This window comes from Pezoporus flaviventris, unplaced genomic scaffold (assembly GCF_033815535.1).
Source record: "Pezoporus flaviventris isolate CSIRO_AGI_PZ_B2104156 unplaced genomic scaffold, CSIRO_AGI_Pfla_v1 ptg000066l, whole genome shotgun sequence".
NCBI classification, from domain to species: Eukaryota; Metazoa; Chordata; class Aves; order Psittaciformes; family Psittacidae; genus Pezoporus; species Pezoporus flaviventris.
This window is the reverse complement of record NW_026892614.1, coordinates 25,328,586-25,346,647: the sequence shown is the minus strand read 5'-3', so window position 1 is coordinate 25,346,647 and position 18,062 is coordinate 25,328,586. Positions and strand designations below refer to the sequence as shown.

Sequence of the window (18,062 nt, the reverse complement as noted above, 5' to 3'; positions counted from 1 at the left end):
TACTTTAAACAGTCAAGTGCTTCAACAATTTAGTCTCTATCCTTCTGACAATGTCATTCTCACCTCATTTGCTATAGAAGTTAAAACATCTCAGCCAACCTTGAGGAAGCCAGACTTCCTCCTCTGCCCCTCGTACACATTGGAGGGCAAAAAGTACATCTAAAAACCATACCACTAGTTGAACTTCAAAATGTAAGAAAGAACGATAGAAGATAAACAAACGATAAAACTACAGAAATGTCTTCAGAATCTTTTGAAAACATGTAACTTTTTAGAGGATACTCAGCTCCAAACCCAAGGTAAGCCAAATAAATTGTCACTGTTTCAGAAAGATCCCTTACAAAACAAAGGGAGCAAATGGAAACAGTGATTACACCAGGCTTCAAAAAGTAGAAAGCAGACACTCTGCCACAAAGATGTCAGCTAAATTATTAATAGGAACAATGTTTCAGTTTAGGCATTTTAAACACTCTACTAAGAAAGGTTAAGTGACCCTAGAGAGAATAAAGGATTACTGTAACCATTTCGCAGGACGTGCAGGTAAATCTCTTTTGAAAAATACCTTTTTTCCTCTTCAATAATTTTGCATAAAATTGCCTTGCCAAAAAGGGCTCTTGGCAGGACGGGCATCCCCGTGTTTTCTTCTATATTTCTGAGCAATTTCATCCATCGGCATTAGGTTGGGTTTTGTTGCTTTGTTTTGGAATGTACCCATAGCAGTCCAAACACACCTTGTTTGCTCCCACAGACACTAGCTCCCTCGAGCTGCCCCTTCCTTCCTGTGCCCGGCACAGTCCCTCAGTCCTGCCAAAGCACTCAACGCATTCACTGCCCTATGTGATGCCCCACAGACAGACCCCTGGACTGACAAGCAAGAGGGCTGACAAGCTGCAGAGAGCACCAGTGCTAGGCATGAAGGACCACCACTATGGCAGCTTCTTTCCAGAAGCACCCACTTCACCACAGCTGAAGTACCAGCAATGGGCAAAGAGTTTTCAATGGACTGAAGCAGCAACGAAACCGCTGCCCTATTTCCAAATCCAGAGTTCACACCTCTGTATGGAAATTTTGTACCTAAGCATTAAGGTCAACTAATCTGGAAGCTCATCCTGATATTTTCAAATTTGCCAGTATGCCTCATGCCTACAAAGACACTTGAAAAGAAACATGCAAAAATTTAACATATCAAAAGAAAAGGAACAGCAGGACAAACTTTGAATAGGTATTATAAAAAAAGAAATGTATCAAGCTTAACAGGAAATGGGTACTAAAACCATTAGTTCTTATGGGTTAGCAAGATAATGAGAGGAAGGTTAGTCCGCCCAGAACTCCAACAGAAGTCTGGAGTCATTTGCCTGTATGATTTGCAAACACTGCAAGTAGCGGAAGAAATTAATTTCACTTTGCCCTTTGACATCAGCACCTGAGCTTATCGGCTTAGACCTTCTTTAGAGTGAAGGGAAAAAACATGTAACTTTAGCAGCATGATTCATTAGACCTGCATTACATGTCTACTTCAAGATGAGATGATTCACACCAAGAAATGACTATTTCTTTCCATCAAAGAGACACAAAAAGATCAGGTGTAAATGCCTACAATACATATGGTTAGATGAGTCCCACCCTTGAAATCTAGTATTTCAAAGCTACTGAAGGCTTATTTAGCCACTGCAATCGGTACATTCTGTATAATTATCATCTTGGTGAGAAAAAAAAATACAAATCTCTTTTACCCTCTGGGTCAGCTTCTTTCCTTTTTAAGAGGAGGATAACAATGATTCTCTGCTCTAGAGAAACACTGAGAAATGAAATATTTGTCTATCTGCAGAGTGATTTTACACTCAAGAATACAGTCTCATGATGAGTTTATGCTGATAACAGACCTGTACAACTACCAGAAAGGGACTGTCCTGCCCTAGCCCTAACCGTCGGCTGAACTTGCCAGGCTCTCCCTTGCCTTACGTCTGTGCTGGAAAGTGCTGAAAGTCAGATCAGCTCAATGACCTGGCTGAAAGCTATAACCATTCACAGGTTTTGTTTGGCAGGATTAGTTTTCAGGCAAATCAGTGAGCTGATGGGACTCACCTTAGGCCACAAGGGAAGCAGCAGGGAGCTCATAAAAGGGTGGGATTGGTCTTTTCAGCAGAAGTGAAATCTTAGATCAGCTTCAGATGATCGTTAGAGTCACCCTTTGGTGTAAGATCTTTTAGTAATACACAACTCGATAAAAGAGTGGCCAAGGAGCAGAACAACAGGCTACAGAAAAATGCAGAGGTAAATAAATTAGTTTTTTCAAGTTTTCTTCGGTTTTCCTCGAAGAAATTCTGGCTTCTTATCTACGCAAAAGGCACATGCCCATTTAATTCAACACATTTTCCTATATTTTTATGTGTTACAACCTTTCTCTTGCCAATTTGCTCTTTGTTTCAGCCCCTGATCCTCAAAAGCCAAGAAGAATAAAAAGCTGCCTTTCTGAGGAATACCCACTTGGATCATCTGATAAATGTCTGAAGAATGAGCTCAATTAAACAAAAATAAAAAATACTCCCTGCTTATTCCCAAGCATTAATCTAAAAACACCAAAACATTTACTGAATGCTCAGTATCAGATGAGTATCATTTTTTCTGGGGGGAGGAGGCAGGAGGGAGAGAGAAGTGAGGGGGGAAAGCCCTCAGTAATTAAAAAAAGTCATGTTCATCATCTCCTTCAGTCTACAATAGAATATATACACCCACTTCTGGCACCCTGGCTGAGACAACTTGCTCGAATAAAACAGACAACCATATGTGAATTAAAGGACTTAAGAAAGCAAAAATGTCATCAGAAATCCTAATTATTTGAACCTTCTGTCATGATGCCATGATCAGCTGCAGCCTTTAACAAAAAAGCCCCTACTTTCTTCCTCCATCTCTTCAAGACAACACCAACCCCGAGCAAAGTAAAAATTTAAACTGAATGTTAATAGCCAGAGTAGATGGAGGGAACAAACAGGGTAGAGTCAGACTCAACTTTTTCAAACCAAAACGACAAGTAACTATCATGGCTACATCTGAGATTTTTTTTTTTTTTTTTAGGGAACAAGATTATTGCAAATAAACATCTAGATCTTCTTAGAGACAAAGCAATAGAATTTGGAGACTACCATGCAAGAAGAAATTGGCCTTTGTTCTTCAAATTCCTAAGGTAGTTTCCTAGAACAACGGAACTTTAACTTTTTAAACAGGCTTCATTCACCAACTATAACTAGCTACATCCCCCCAAATAAAATATGACACAGCGGAATACAAACAACCATTGCTAGCAGCTTGCTACTCTCTATAGAGAAAATTAAAAGGAAAACATATGTATGAAATGAAGTATCAGGTACTATAAAATTGCACAGACTGCATCTAGCACATCACATTCATTACTTAATGCAGACAATTACACACAGTTTCTTCTCAGTTCCTGTCTTTTCTACACTTTTCACATACACAGCAACACCATACTTCAATTTCCATGCTGACATCTTTTCAAATATCTTTTGAGCAAATATAGAAATTTTTAATTACAGCTGCCATGCCAGGTAAAAAGTAAAGAAACTGTGCACATCAACATTTACATTCCAGCTTGGTTTTGTGTCCTTTGTTTCCTTTTCTTCTCTTTTCTCTGCTGTTACTTAGAGGAACCCAAAAAAAAAAATAGGGCACAAGCAAGTAGATAACTACTTGCGTGACTACTCATAACTACTCATAAAAATGCTAAACTTCACCAGGATTTGTGTGCCTGGTCAAGTTTTTGATGGCCTTTTTTTTTTTTTTAATGCAGCTTCACCATGAGTCACTAGAAGAGCCTACACAGGAAGCTGGCTGGTAAAGGCACTTTCCCTGCTGTCACTCCTTCCCCAACAACTTTTGTGCACAGACCCCTCCGTGGACAGAAAGGAACAAACGCAAGTAAAAGGGAGGGATTGGTATCACAGTCACTCAAAAGCTATTTTCTCCCTGTATATGTGATCACACTACTTACTCTCCAGCAACTGTAAAATGGCAGAAGACAAGAGGAATGGTTTTTCCATCACCCAATGATTTGGAAAAAGAGGAATTTCAGAGAGCTTAAAAGAAAAAGAAGTATCACAAGACAAAGGGGCAAAAAGAAAGATGACATCATCTGGATACAAGAAAGTAGTGTAAATTCGGGAAGAAGACAGAAGCAAATGATCCACAAATCTCAAACTCCCTGCAGAAGAAAATATAGAGGAAGAGCCCTGAGCAATCATATCCCACAACAAGGCTGACACACAAAAAGTGTTAGTATCTCCAGAAAAAGTAGTGGGCTCCACTAATCTTCCATTCTCCATTCTGCCAACCACCCTCTATAGCAAAATAACACTCACCCTCCCTCCCCCAATAACAAAGCATGTTATTCTTATTGCTAGTATTATTAAAATGCACTGTGAAGAACCCAAGGAGGAATGGGGGGGCTATGTAACATCTTCCTGGGGCAGATGATCCCTCTGAAGTTCCCGAAGTGCTGAGTTTGGCAAGTTCCTCATTAACAACCAAATCCCTAACTAGTATCCCAATGTATGAGACAACCAGCCCATGTCCCTAAATCTAATACTTTTTGAGGGTCTCAATTCATCCAGAAAACATTCTGACTGTCACCAGCATTCACACATAAAACTCTTGACAGCACAGACAGCAGTAGCCCTCAGATCCCAAATTAATTCTTGGATAAATCTTTATTTTTAAATGCTGGCAACCATGCTGACACATTGAATACTTCAAGAAGACTGTTCTAAAACCCAAGTGAGTTTGTTTCAGACGCTGCCCCATCAGCCCCTCCTCTTTAAAGGAAGAGCTCAATTAAGTTAGGAACTGTTCTTCTGAATGATTTTAAATGTTTTCTTTTAGTTGTGGTTGGATCTCAGTTAGTGTAATTGCTATTTATATCAAAACATTAAAAGGTTTGGTTATGGGGTTTATTAGAAAAGCAAAATGTGTTTTTAATGCTTTAAAAAAAGGAAACCACAACAAAATACTTTGTATTTATGTATACTATATTCCCCTGTATTTGCATACCACATGCTCAACAACAAAAAGAGTATTCTATAGAAAGTTTAAAATCCCCAAAACATCACTGAAGCAGTAGCTACTACAGTTTATTAGCAGGAAAAATGGTTTTGTGGTAGTCCCCCCAACCTGGCACAAGTGATACGTGCTAGCTTCAGGATTTAAAAGAAAAAAAATATGTAAATCAAAATACAAGACAAACAAACAGAACATCTCTTTATTAGCAAAAATTACAAAATTAATAGTAAACCAAGCATCACTTAAAGAAAACCGCTAGCAACACTCCACATAACGTTGTTTTGAAGATGTGAAGGCAGAGGGTCACATGGGAGAAAACCTCTGAAAGGCAGCTCAGTGGCACGCAGTCAAGAACTATCGTTTGATATGAACAAGAATATTCCCCAAACTTCTCTTTTCCACCGGCACCTCCCGCAGCAGCCCACCTGCGGGCCCATGCTCCCATTCCCTCCCGCATGCCACTGTAGTCCAATTTCCTTGCATTACCTTTGCCCAGGTCAGGGATGAATGGCTGTCAAATTCCCCGGGGAATAAAAAGAAGGGGGGGAGGGGGAAAAAAAGAAAAAAAAAAAAAAAAAAGACAAAACCCACAGCACCACTACCCCCCTTTCTTCCTGAGGCAGCAAGTTTCAATTGCGGGAGCACATGGCTAATCTCCATATGTGAAGGTCAGGGCACTCCAGCCGGGGAGGTGAAGAATGGAGCAGCTCACGTAAGGGGCCGCCTCGCACACCCTGGCCTGCTGCCCGACAAGCGAGATTGTTGAAAAGCAATAGATAGCTTCTGGCAGAGGCAAGGGGAAAAATATTTTGATCATGTGACTCTATACAAGCTAACTAGTTTGCTTCATGTGTTAAACTTTTACAGACGCTACAAATACCACGTTTGTAACCGGCCCCAGAAAGCAGCTCACTCCCTCCCCTCCCCGAGGAAGCCTCAATCGCCAGGTTCAGCCTTTCTGCCCGCTGGAAATTCCTCAGTCAAGCATAACTCTGGTTTAAAACAATTACCCAAACGGAATACAACCAGCTAACAGCTATCTATATATTACTGGCACTCCTCACAACCGCTAAACACAGGGCACCATGAAGTCACTGCCTCGCAGAAGCCTACCTTTCTGTTTATAGAAAACAAGCGCTGTCAAATGGGAGTAAAACTGCCAAGTAAAATTATTTTGCTATTGCCTGTACACAGCTAAAGCAGCCTCCTATGTACCTACCTGTATTTTTCCAGAAATATTTCTTTAAATAGCCTCTATCTATGACCATCTGTAAATATCTTAAAACAGCAAGAGCTCTAAAGAACACACTCATTTTTCCTGACTTGGGAATTTCAAGCAACAGTAAATTAAAGTAGGAAAAAAAAAAAAAAAAAATCACAAAAGCACAATTATTTTCCATAAATCATGCCTGTAAGTAAGACATCAATACTACCACCTCATATAAACAGAATATCCAAAATATTCACAACGTGAATTGCTACACAAAAAAAAAAATGCAGAACTCCATACATTCCATCCAAATCAAAGGCTGCAAATAAACCAGCATATTCCTTTGATGCTGTCAAAACAAACCTCCTTATCTTTATTTTTAACTTTAAAAGAATAAAATTTAAGAACTACAAATCCTGTCCTTGTGCTTTCAAAAGAAATTTTTACAGCTGATGTTTCAGTACCTTGCTTACAAACAAGTAAGCCTGACAAGTTAACTAAATAACATGATCGGTGTTGGGAACACCTTGTCTCAGATCCCATCCAAACAGAGAGGAAGGCACAGCGCAGACACGTAACAAGTATTTAGGCTGCCTATTTATTCTGGATGATACTGTAATTAATTATTTGAGGTGTACTTTTAAAAATAGGGAAATATTATCCTTACTTTAACAAAGAGAAACTGAGGCATCCAACAGTGAAACTAGCAACCTTTAGATGATGCAGTCAGCAGACAACTATCCAGAACTGTTTCACCAATCCCCAACTAATACCATTTTCCTGAAGTCACATAATTTACTTACCATGGCTGAATTCGCTGCTTGTGTAAAGAAGGTACTATTCCACTTCAATCAATCTGTAAATTAAGCCATGTCCACACTGGGAATGGCACACATGACTACAATTATGTTTTAAAACAGGATCTCTCCTTTTGAGATTTTCTGAACCAATCTTCTTTCTTCAGTCAAACAAATAGAAAACAACCATGCTCAAACTTCAGGCTCTTCTGTGAAAACCAGCTATAGCAGGGACTGTGCTACAGCAAGACAACCCTCTTACCTGCATAACACAGATCACTTCCTGCTTTTAAAACACAACCAAAACATGTTGTGGAACCACCTACCTTGTGGAAAATTCAGCAAGTTACCTCTACTTTACCAGCCATACCTGTAAACCTCTCATGAGAGCCTCCTTATAAAAGCTCAATTTGCCAGCACAGACACACTATCACACCAATGGTAAACTAAATACAGAGGGGTTTGCCACAACAGCTATTAGTCAGGGATGCAATTAATTCCCTGAACTTAAGTATTCAGCTACAACAACAGAAGTTCAGTGGACCTGGCCACACGGTGTCAAAAGGCAAATAAGTTGATTCAGTAACTCCACAGAATCAAAACCATTTGATAACTAATACAGGTAAAAAAAAAAATTACTAACACCCAACAGAAAACCCTACTACCCAAGATTTATTTTTTGAGTAAGTGGATACCTAAAGTAAGTATCAAACAAAGCTCTCACTGAAAAAACACAGTTTAAAGCAGAAGCTTACAAGACCCTATTAGTAACACAAGTAACACTATCCCTTAAAGAAAAAAAGTTATACATTAAGTTTTCCCCATTTTCATGATTATTTTTTAGCGAACAAGTTAAGAAAATAAGTAACAGACAAAAATCCCACATACATCTAATCAAAAAAACAGACAAACAAACAAAACAACAACAAAAAAGACTGGCAGAAAATTCCTTCCCCACCCCCAATGGTCAAAGAAATACTGGGGGGGATGTGGGGGTGGAAGGAAGAGATCAGCAACACAGCCCTACAGCTGGAAGCGTCAGATGGCCTACCACTCAGATGAATGTCTTCATAAGCGATTATCAGATCACAAACCTGAATTCAGTATCTTTTCAAGTCTGAGAAGGCCACAGTGCAGGTTGGAAAGAGAAGGCACAGCAGTGAATTCCTAAATGCAGAACACCATTTGGCAACTGGGCAAGTTCAGGTGCAAAAGATTAACTAAACTAACAGTCCTTGAAACTGGAGAAAGGAAACTAATAAATAGGTTACATACTTCTACACATGCTCAGTCTTTCTGACATAAGTTAATAAACTCGCCATGACTCAAATGCAAGAAGTAATATGCAAGTAGATCAACTTGATAGCTTCGTACTGAACGCAATTCCTTACACACACTGCAGAATCACCAAACTCTTTTACATCCACAATTTAGCCACTACCCATTCAGAAATTGAGCAGGCTCATGACTTGGCTTCATAGTTTGTAAGGAAATTAACATTTCCACTACACATGGAATATAAATGCATGATACATCAACACTGCTTCAATCACATCCGCTGAAAACTTTTACACAGATTTCACACAGATTTTAATAAACATAAATGAAACATTTTGATAATATCAACAGGATAATGATCTCAGGTTACAGAATTTTCTAAATAGTTGCAGATGCCTTCAGATGAAATAAGCATCCTATACAGGGAATACAAAGTTTGCTAAAAGGTACTTCATACTTGCAGGAAGAACAATTCCCCTATGAAAAGCAATCTTTAAACAAGAAACAACAATTGTGATTTTTGCCTCAAATTTGTTCATTTTAGAAATGAAGACAATTTATCTGCCACACAAAACAACTGGACTTGGCAGCAGGGAAGACTGCGCATGCACCCCCACACACCCCCAGCACATACTTGTTCTCTGTACATCGTATTCATCAGAAGGCAAGTTCTGCAACACCAGCAAATCTCCTGGGCACTTGTTCAACTCAATTTTCCTCAGAGCTTAATTTCTAGGAGAAATCGAGTAACTTTATATAGATGACATTGCATGTGCAATGATAAAACAGTGCAAGGAATACTTGCATTTTAGATGATGGTGCCTTCAGTTTAAGGTGACTATATTGACACAGCAGACAAATCCCTCATTTCGCTCAGTCATTTGCCTTCTCAGTTGTCTGAATAGAGGACCGTAAAGCTTAAATTCTCCCACAACAGTGTGTTCACAGTAAGACTGGATTTATGCAAAAGCTGAAGTTTATGGCACTGAGACCCAATTTATTTCTGAGAACTCTATTTTCAGTTCTGCCAAGGTGTGCCTGTCTAAAGCAAGGTGTGTGTTACGTATCTCCGTTTCCCCACCCTGTACAACAGGAAGAATCATCTCTTACTCCAGGGCACAGCACACTAGAAAGGTAGCATAAAAAATGTTGTTACTGAGCAAATAAAGATAGTTAAAAGTAGTCCTGTATAAATTAGCCATCTACTGTCCCAAAAATGCACTGTTCACAAATTACATCGGTATCCTGGGATACATTCCTCCCTGAAGATTCCTTGACTGCAGTGGGACACTGCCCTGGACGAGTTTGGTCCTTTTGGAGCCAACCTGTGTTCCTGGTGGATCACTGGCTGCCACACTCCCAAAACAGAAGTACAACAACAGAAGTCCTGTGGCCCACCTGCAACACAAGCACTGCAGCCCGGTGCCAGCACATCCGCGTTTGTGTGTAAAGTGAGCACAAAGAGGGACGATTGATAACAGAAAAATTCTAAAGGTAACCTTATGATCTGAATGGCAAAACACACATCAACTGCAGAGAAAGCTTTCAATTTTACTAAAAAATAATATTTAAATTTACTAACAGGCAAGGCTTCCTTAAAATACATTTTACTTTAATACAATTGGCTCCACAAGACTTCCATGTATCATATTTATTTGCTTCTCTCAGCACCAAGCAGTACAAAAACAACACTGCTTAGTAGCGCCTTTCTATTACTAGTTTTCAAAACAAATTTGAAAACCACTAAGGTATACTTTTAATTTAAGTTTAATTAAAGTCCTCATTCAGTCCTACCAAAACATGTATTTAGCACTATGTAAATAGCCCAAAATTGAAAGAAACTTTTTTCCCCCAAGTACCTTAATAATCACAATTCTAAAATATATTCTAGCAAGTTAGCCTACCACAAACACATGCTACTGAAATTCTGCAGCCTTGAGCATGCATGCACAGTGACTGTGGCAACACTACTTTACAAATCCACAGAGAATCTTCAAAGCCTCCCGATAAATGGCATATTCTGAAAAAGTACTGAAATGCAACTAGTTAGGGCAAAGGTACAATCTTAAGGACACAAGGATAAATAAACTACTGCCATTCTCACGTTAACAAGAAGAATGTCAAAATACCTGTAATAAAATATTTGACGTGCAAAAGAAAAAGATCAATAGCTAACCAAGCATATTTTTATTGCACAAATTTAATCTAGTTTTAACTAAGACACTACTTCAAAATGAAACAGCATCACCTAACAGACCATACTTAGTAATTTCAAAAATTTCACATTACATATGTAACTAGGAAATTTAGCAACAGATTACATGCCTTTTCATCCCCACAGATTTGGATCAGAATGCCAAGAAGACAGCAATCGACTGCTTAGTTGTAGAATCAGTACACGATGGAGGCAGTAATACAGTAGACAGGCTTGCATCTCTCTTTCTTTATTGTATCTCATACACAGGGTCCTGCTGTTCAATATGTAGGCATAAGCGCTACTACAGAAACCCATAACTGAACACCAAACCACAAAGTGTCAAATATATGGTCGTAATATATATATACATGCTACTAACTGAGAATATTGCTATTTGCTACTTCTAAATAGAAGCTATATGAATACTAAACTGTTTATTCCAAAATGCACAGGGAAAAATATATTTTATTCTCCCATTGAGACATCAAGAAGCTTTTCACCACACTAACAGCTGTTTAATGGCCTTCAGGCACAGGACGTGATGCTGCAGCCCTGGCTTAGGGCTCCCAACACAGGCTAACTATTTGGCATAGAAAGAGCTGCAGAATCAGACATATTCAGAGTTTCTCCACTGCAAAACAAACGACTGATACGCACATTAATTCAGAGTGGCTAGACAGAATTTTTCCTAACACTTGCTATACAGGTACTCCTGAAAAGACCCAGGTTCTCTCTTTGTCTGTAGGTGTGGGTAAATCTTGCATGTGTGCACAAAGAAGAACAAAGTGTATAAAGCACACACACAGAGGCCAGCTAATGTGTTAAGAAACGGCAGGACAAATCAGAAGCATAAAAGCAGCTTCAGGAGCCTAAATAGCTGTACAATGTCAAGGACTTAATAATCAAAATGACTGAATGAGAAGGTACTGTACCAGCATCACATGTCTCCTCCACAATCAAATCAATATACCTGCATGAGCTATATCCATCTGCTTTGAAAACGTGTGTTTCTTCAGAAACAAGAGGCCTCCTTTTCAAGCTTACATCTTGTCTCACGATCGGATAAGGTGAATAAATGAAATGGAAACAAAATTTTCTTAATTTAATAGGCTGGACAAGCACAGAAGTCAAGGCAGATTGGGACGCCACAGTTCTGCATATTATAGAAATTACCCATGCTGAGGCAACAATTTCCTCAACAAGTATCTCAGATATTGTAGCCTACTGAAGGTCCTTGTTCTCTGTTAGCAGCCCGACAGTTTCTTACAGGTGTAGGGTTAAATCATCATCTGCTTTCCAAAGATATATCACAAGTGAGTATATTCTAATGTGCACATACACATATAGAGAGTACACACAGAGATGATTATTAAAAAAAAAAAGCCTCCTGTTCAAATGCTGGACTGAACATTATGGTTTTCTCTTTCAAAAAGTAACTAATTTCTCTACATAATGACACAACATACATGGAAAGTGACACATGGGCATTAAAAAAAAATGAAAGAAGTGTTCTGTAAGTTATATCTTTTATTTGACACAACCTATTTTACACATTAAAAAAATATTAATTTAAAATATAACAAAATTCCTTAATCACTTACTGGTTAGATGGAAATATCATAACATAAGGAACCCTGACAACTTGCCTTTATGAGAATTATTTTAAGGAAAATAATTTTAAAAAAATCAAATTATGCCCTTGCCAGAATATTCTTTCTAAGCTGCATCTTAATTCTTATGGCACACACACACACAAAAAAAAAAAACTGTGAGAGAGCACATAAACCCATACATAGAAGGAAGTATTTCTAAGGGTCATACTGAGGACATAATGAATTTACTCTCACTCCTCCAATAAAAATAAAATACTTTAAACAATTTCTGCTGTAAAGGAATAGTGCTCTAAACTAACATGTACTATGTCTATCTGCCAACAATTTTCCGAGCTTTTAAAGCCATTAATTCCAAACTAGCTGTGTTCAAAACCAATCAGACAATGCAAATCTTTTAAAATGAATTACTAAAGGTATAGGATACAAGGCCTCATTACCTTATGGCTTGCAGTGACCCTTTTACCAGTGCAAATTAAAAAAGGTAAGAATAACACTCATAAAAAACGAAAAATCTTACTTCCCTAGAAGAAACAGAAAAGAAATGGAACAAAAACTAAAAACGTGACAGGAGTGGTCTGCTGGAAGTAGACAAACACACATACATTCAGCCCATCCAGGGTTTCTAGCATTATTTTTTTTCAGGATTAATACACTAATTACCACATTAAATGGTGTTTTCTCTAGGTTCTGCTTATTACTTTATGGAAAGATCCAGCCTTTGAGGATCCCAAAAGCATACGCCCGCATTTGTTCCTGCCAGTCCTTGTTGTTAAAAGCTATTAAAAGATTTAACAGTTCTTAATAGAAAGATCTTGTCGAAGGGAAAAGAAACCCATAAAATCCTAATGCACTACTCCATTTAACACAATTCACTTCTCTACTGAGAATTCAAGCCTAATGTCACATTTGTGTAGAAAAAAAATAATGAGATCAACAACTCCCGATGCTTCTTTAAGTCCTCTACACACAATTCAAACCCAAAAGCGCATTTTCCCCCCGAATATCTGGATGTGCTGCAGAAATGAGACAAACGCAACCTCTGGCAGAACGACTCCTTTTCCCCATCTCTGTACAATACGCGGCGTCTTCTCACCTACAGCAGCCACACGCAAACGAGATGATGTTTTTAAAAGGCATGCACAGGTTAGGTATCAAGGTAAGAGGAATGTAATGGAACTAGCATCCGGATTATTTATATAAAAAAAAAATAAAGTAAGAAACTAATCCCTTGCATAATATCCATAAGCTGCAACGTTACAAAACACGTTCAGAGGCACGAGCACACCTTGAAATCCCAAACCCTCACCCAAGCCCTGTTATTGCTAGGTACTCCCCTACCGCCTCCAATTAGCTAGGAATTAATAATCTGAAAGAATAAATAAAACAATGCCCAGAAAAAGCACGCCATGGAACCGAACTGCAAGAGGGAGGGAGGAAGAAAGGAAGGGAAGGGGGGAAAAGGCGAGGGCCTGCCCTGGGCCCTGAAGGCGCCGATGGCCGGTAGGGCCGGAGCTGGTGCTGGAGCCGGAGCGGGCGGAGGGGCTGCTCCCCCCGGCCGGGCGGCGCGGCTGCCCGGTGTTATTTGCGGCGGGGGTTCGTGTGACTGCGCCGCTCGGCACTTCTATTTACATCAGCGGCGCGAGGTGCCCAATGGCGAGCGGGGAGCCAATCAGATGGCAGATTAGATGTCAACTCGGAGGCAGCTGTCTGGAGACGGTGCAGCCAGTTTACCTCCACAATTCAAATTCCGAACCTGGCGGAGGAGACCCGGCCGCTCCTCGTTCAGCACCGGCCCTACAGCGGGAACCGGCCTCCCGGAACGCCGGCTCCCCGCAATGCACCGGAAAGGCGCTGCGCAGCGGTCCGCCGGCCGCGATCATCGCGCCCATCTATCGATCCATCCACTCATCGATCGATCGGCGGAGTTACCGGGCGGGGGGTACAAGGGGGTGCGTGTGGCTGTGGCGGCCAGCCCGGTGCCCGTGCCCGTTTTACCGACGCCAAGGACTTTTCCTTCTCTTTATTTTTCTTCGCTGCCACCCTCTCCCGTCCACCCTTCCCCCTCCCGTTTGGATTTCCGCGTGTGTTCGGGGACACAAACGTAGTTCTGCGCACCCACGCGCGATAACGCTGGTGGGGCAAGTCCCCCGTAAGGTCACCGGCCCCAGGCACCCCGCACCGCGCCGCGCGGACGGAGGCGCGGGCACACGCGCGCACACACGCGTGCGCGCGCTCTTCCCATCGGGAAGGGGAAAAAAAAAAAAAAAAAAAAAATCACAACGATCCCGGGCGCGCTGCGCGGATCTCACTGCGGTAACTCCGCCAGGGACAAACTACTTTGCTAAGAGCGCGCAATGGGTTCTGCCCGAACAAAAAATAACAGGTTAAAAACAGAGACGGAGGGGGAGGGGGGGGGGGAGGAAAGGACGAAGAAAAAAAAAATAAAATACAGCAAAAGGCTCCGTGAACGATAATGGACTGTATCCCCCGGGCCCGGCAGCCCCTTAACCAAACCCGGCCCCGTCCCGAGCCGCTTGTCCCCGGGCCCCGCGTCCCACCGCTGCTGCCTGCGGAACGAAGGAGCAAAAATATGAAGCGGGTCCGAGAGCAGCCTGGTTTCGGCAGCCAGAGCCGCGCTCCGCTACCCCTGGCCCCGGCGGGGCCGCGCATTGTGCGCTGCTCTCCCTTGCTGCGGAGGCACTGAGAAGCAGAACTGGCCCGGAGAAAAAAAGAAAAAAAAAAAAAAAAAAGAAAATCAAGATTTTTTTTTTTTTAAGGAGAGGCGGTTGGGGGGGAGGGGGAGAGGAAGAAAAAGTGAATTATAAAGAAACTGCGACCCCGACACGAACGGCGCGGAGCCACCAGCGATGGGGAGCAGGGGTTACCTGGGTCCTGCTGATGGCCTGACCGGTGCTCCCGGGGCTCATTGCCGGGTGACTCCTTTGTTGCGCCGCTGCCCAGGCCGGGTTCGCCGCTCCGTACTGGGCGCCCATGTCCTTGCCCATGCCCATGCCCGCCGCTGCCTGCTGGCTTCCCGGGGCGGCCGCCGCTGCCTGGGGCTGGGGCTGCGGCGGGGCGCTGGGGCTGCTGTAGTCGGGGTAGCTGCTGCCGTAGCTCCGCATCATGGGGCTGGGGGATGTGAGCAGCTGGTTCAAGGTAGGGGTGGCCCCGGACGGGTGCTGGTTCTGTCCGGAGAACCGCGCGAAGCCGCCGGCCGCCGCCGCCGCGCCGGCAGCAGCCTTGCCGAGGCCGGCCCCGCCGCCGGGGCCCATCATCATGCCGCCGCCCGGCTGCCGCGGGGAGCTCAGCACCCCGTAGCCCGCCGCGGAGCTCCCGTAGCCGCCGCCGCCTGCTCCGGCGCCCGCTGCCGCCACAGCTCCCGCGCCGCCGCCCGCGCCGCCGCCGGGGCCGCGGCCGTAGCCCGAGTAGTGGTTGTACTGGCTGTTGGGGTAACCTTCGTGGGAGTTTTGCAGGGGGTCCATGCTGTTGGGGGCCGCCGTGGGGTGCATTATCCCCATCCCGGGGCTTTGTTGTCCGCCATGTTGATCAAAGCAAGGCCCGGCGCGGCTCGCCGTAGCGCTGCTGGCAGGGGCAGGGGCAGCGTTGCCATAATAGCTATTGAACTCCGAGACACCCACCGCGGAGGGGCCGCCGCCGCCGCCTCCCCCGCTCCCGCCGCCTCCGAGGCCGCCGCCGCCGCTCCCAGCGCTCGGGGGCGGCTGCTGGGGCTGCTGCTGTCCGCCCAGGGGTCCCAAGCCGGGGTGATCGTAGCGGCCGCCGATGGGCTCGCCCATCTTGCCGGGCATCTCCTCCTCGTCGGCGCCTTTATTCAGCATTTGCTGCTGCTGCTGGGGGGGCTCGGCCTGAGCGCCCAAAACACTGTCTTTTCCTCCATGTTGCTGCTGCTCCATGTCTGCACTGGGCTGAGCAGCGCCGCCACCGCCACCGCCGTTGTTGTTGCTGCCGCTGCAGCCGCCGCCGCCGAGGCTGCTGTTGTTATTCTGCACGGGATGGTGCTGAGGCGGCGGCTGCTGCGGCGGCGGCGGCGGGAATTGATTTAGCTGCTGCTGTAGTGCATGGTGGTGGTGGTGCGGGTGGTGGGCATGGTGGTGGTGGGCATGGTGATGCGGGTGGTGGGCATGGTGGTGGTGGTGGTGGTGGGGAGGCGCGGCGGGGTGATCGCCTCCGACGCTCTTCAGCTTGTGGTTGGGGAGCAGCCCCGTCTCCATAGCCGAGCCCGGGTTGGAGGAGGAGGAGGAGGAGGAGGAAGGAGACGAAGAAGATGAAGATAACGCCGAGGAGCTTCCACCTTCCTTCAGAGCCGGCTCTGAGGAGAAGCAGCCGCCGCTGGCGTTGTTGTTGTTGTTACCGGCGGCAGCGGCGGGAGCCGCGTTATTGGCCATGTTCAGCGGCTCACTGTGGTGGTGGAGGAGATGGTGATCTAAATTATTCACGCTGCCGCCGGCCGGACTCCCTTCAACGACCCCCAGCGCGGGGCCAGGCCCAGGAGCGGCAGTAGCGGCGGCCCCGGCCACCCCTGGGCCCTGATCCGGGCCCAGGCCGCCCGGCAGGCTCGGGGCTTTGCCCTTGTTGTTCGCACCAGCCGGAGCCGCTGCGACTTGCGCGGCCATGATCATCGCAACATTGCGAGTCCGGAGAAATTATGCTGATACTACTAACTACTAAAACAAAAAAAAAGCTAACCAAACAACAAAAGAAGAAAATATCGACCCTCACCCCCAGAAGGGGGGGGGGGGGGGGAGCAGAAGTGGGGGAGGGCGCGGAGAGGGGCAGAAAAAGAAGCGGCCGGGGCAGGGACTTGACTGAGCCAAGAGTATCCCCTGCGGACCGCTCCGCACGCACCGAGATACAGAGATTTCCCTCCCCGAGTCCGTGTTTGAGATTAGAAATGGTAAGAACTCCTTACGGTCCGCGCCTGTTCCCGCTGTGTGATTTCATGTTGAAAGTTTTTTGTTCAGGTTTAAATGAAACTTTTTCCCCTTTCCCCCCCCCCCCCCCCTCTTTTCCCCCCCTCCTTTCCTCCCTAACCCGGATATGGGTGAACACACGTCTGGCGGAGCCGCGCTGGCCCAGCATGGCATGAGCGAGCGAGCGAGCGAGGGAGCCAGCGCCGACAGACATCGCCCCCTCCGCCCCGAGCGCGCCCGCGCACTCGCAAAACGCGGACTGGACTCCGCATGGCGCCGGCTCCCGCTCCGGGCCGCCGTCAGGAGCGCGGCGGGCTGCGGGCGGGGGGAGCGCGGCCCCGTCGCTGCCTCTGACCGGGTGCCACTCATGTGCGTGTCCAGCGGGCCCCGCCGAGGGGGCAGCCGCAGGCCCAACTCGCGCGGGGGTTGCTTGGAGGAGAAGGGTCCCGGCGGGCCTCAGCGTGTGGGGGCGAGCAGGAGCCAGGGGTGCCGCCGGCGGCGCAGCCTCGCGGGGCCGCTGTGGCGGGACAGAGGCGACGGGACGCCCGCAAACGCGGTGCTCCCGCGTCCAGGTGTGTTGGAGGAGGCGGAACTGCCAAACTTTCGGGCACCGCAAGTTGCCCCCCAGCCCCGTATGTCATGGTCAGAAGGCGCCTCGTTGTGCTCCGAGGGCAGGGAAACGTTTGCCATCTCACGGGAAAATAATTTGGTGTTTTCTTTCCAGTTTGGTGTGTGTGTGTGTGTGTGTGTGTGTGTGTGTGTCCCAAGATTTATAACCGTCTGCAAACGAAATATAAAATTTAACCTAAAATTCTGCAGCGGTAGCATCTTTGCAGTTGTCCATATTGTCCAGCTGTCTCCAAATTCTAACGGTCATTTGCACTAATGATGCCTTTATATATAGGGCTGTTTTCAATATGTTCTGTGTACTTATTTGCAGATCAACAGACTGATCAAGGAGAGTGA

The 18,062-nt window shown here is 45.0% G+C and overlaps 1 protein-coding gene across 10 annotated transcripts in view; it reads right to left on the bottom strand.

Annotated features, from left to right (window-relative positions):
- The window catches only part of ARID1B (AT-rich interaction domain 1B), a 329,589-nt gene extending 312,755 nt beyond the window's left edge, over nt 1-16,834 (bottom strand). For 9 of the 10 annotated variants that reach the window (XM_061471608.1, XM_061471615.1, XM_061471609.1 and 6 more), the window contains exon 1: nt 15,054-16,834. In XM_061471608.1, coding sequence (XP_061327592.1) covers nt 15,054-16,805 — 1,752 coding nt within the window. In that variant the 5' untranslated portion in view covers nt 16,806-16,834. The remainder of the gene's footprint in view (nt 1-15,053) is intronic. The other variant, XM_061471613.1, reaches the window with a different exon arrangement.
- Between the last annotated feature and the right edge of the window lie 1,228 nt (nt 16,835-18,062).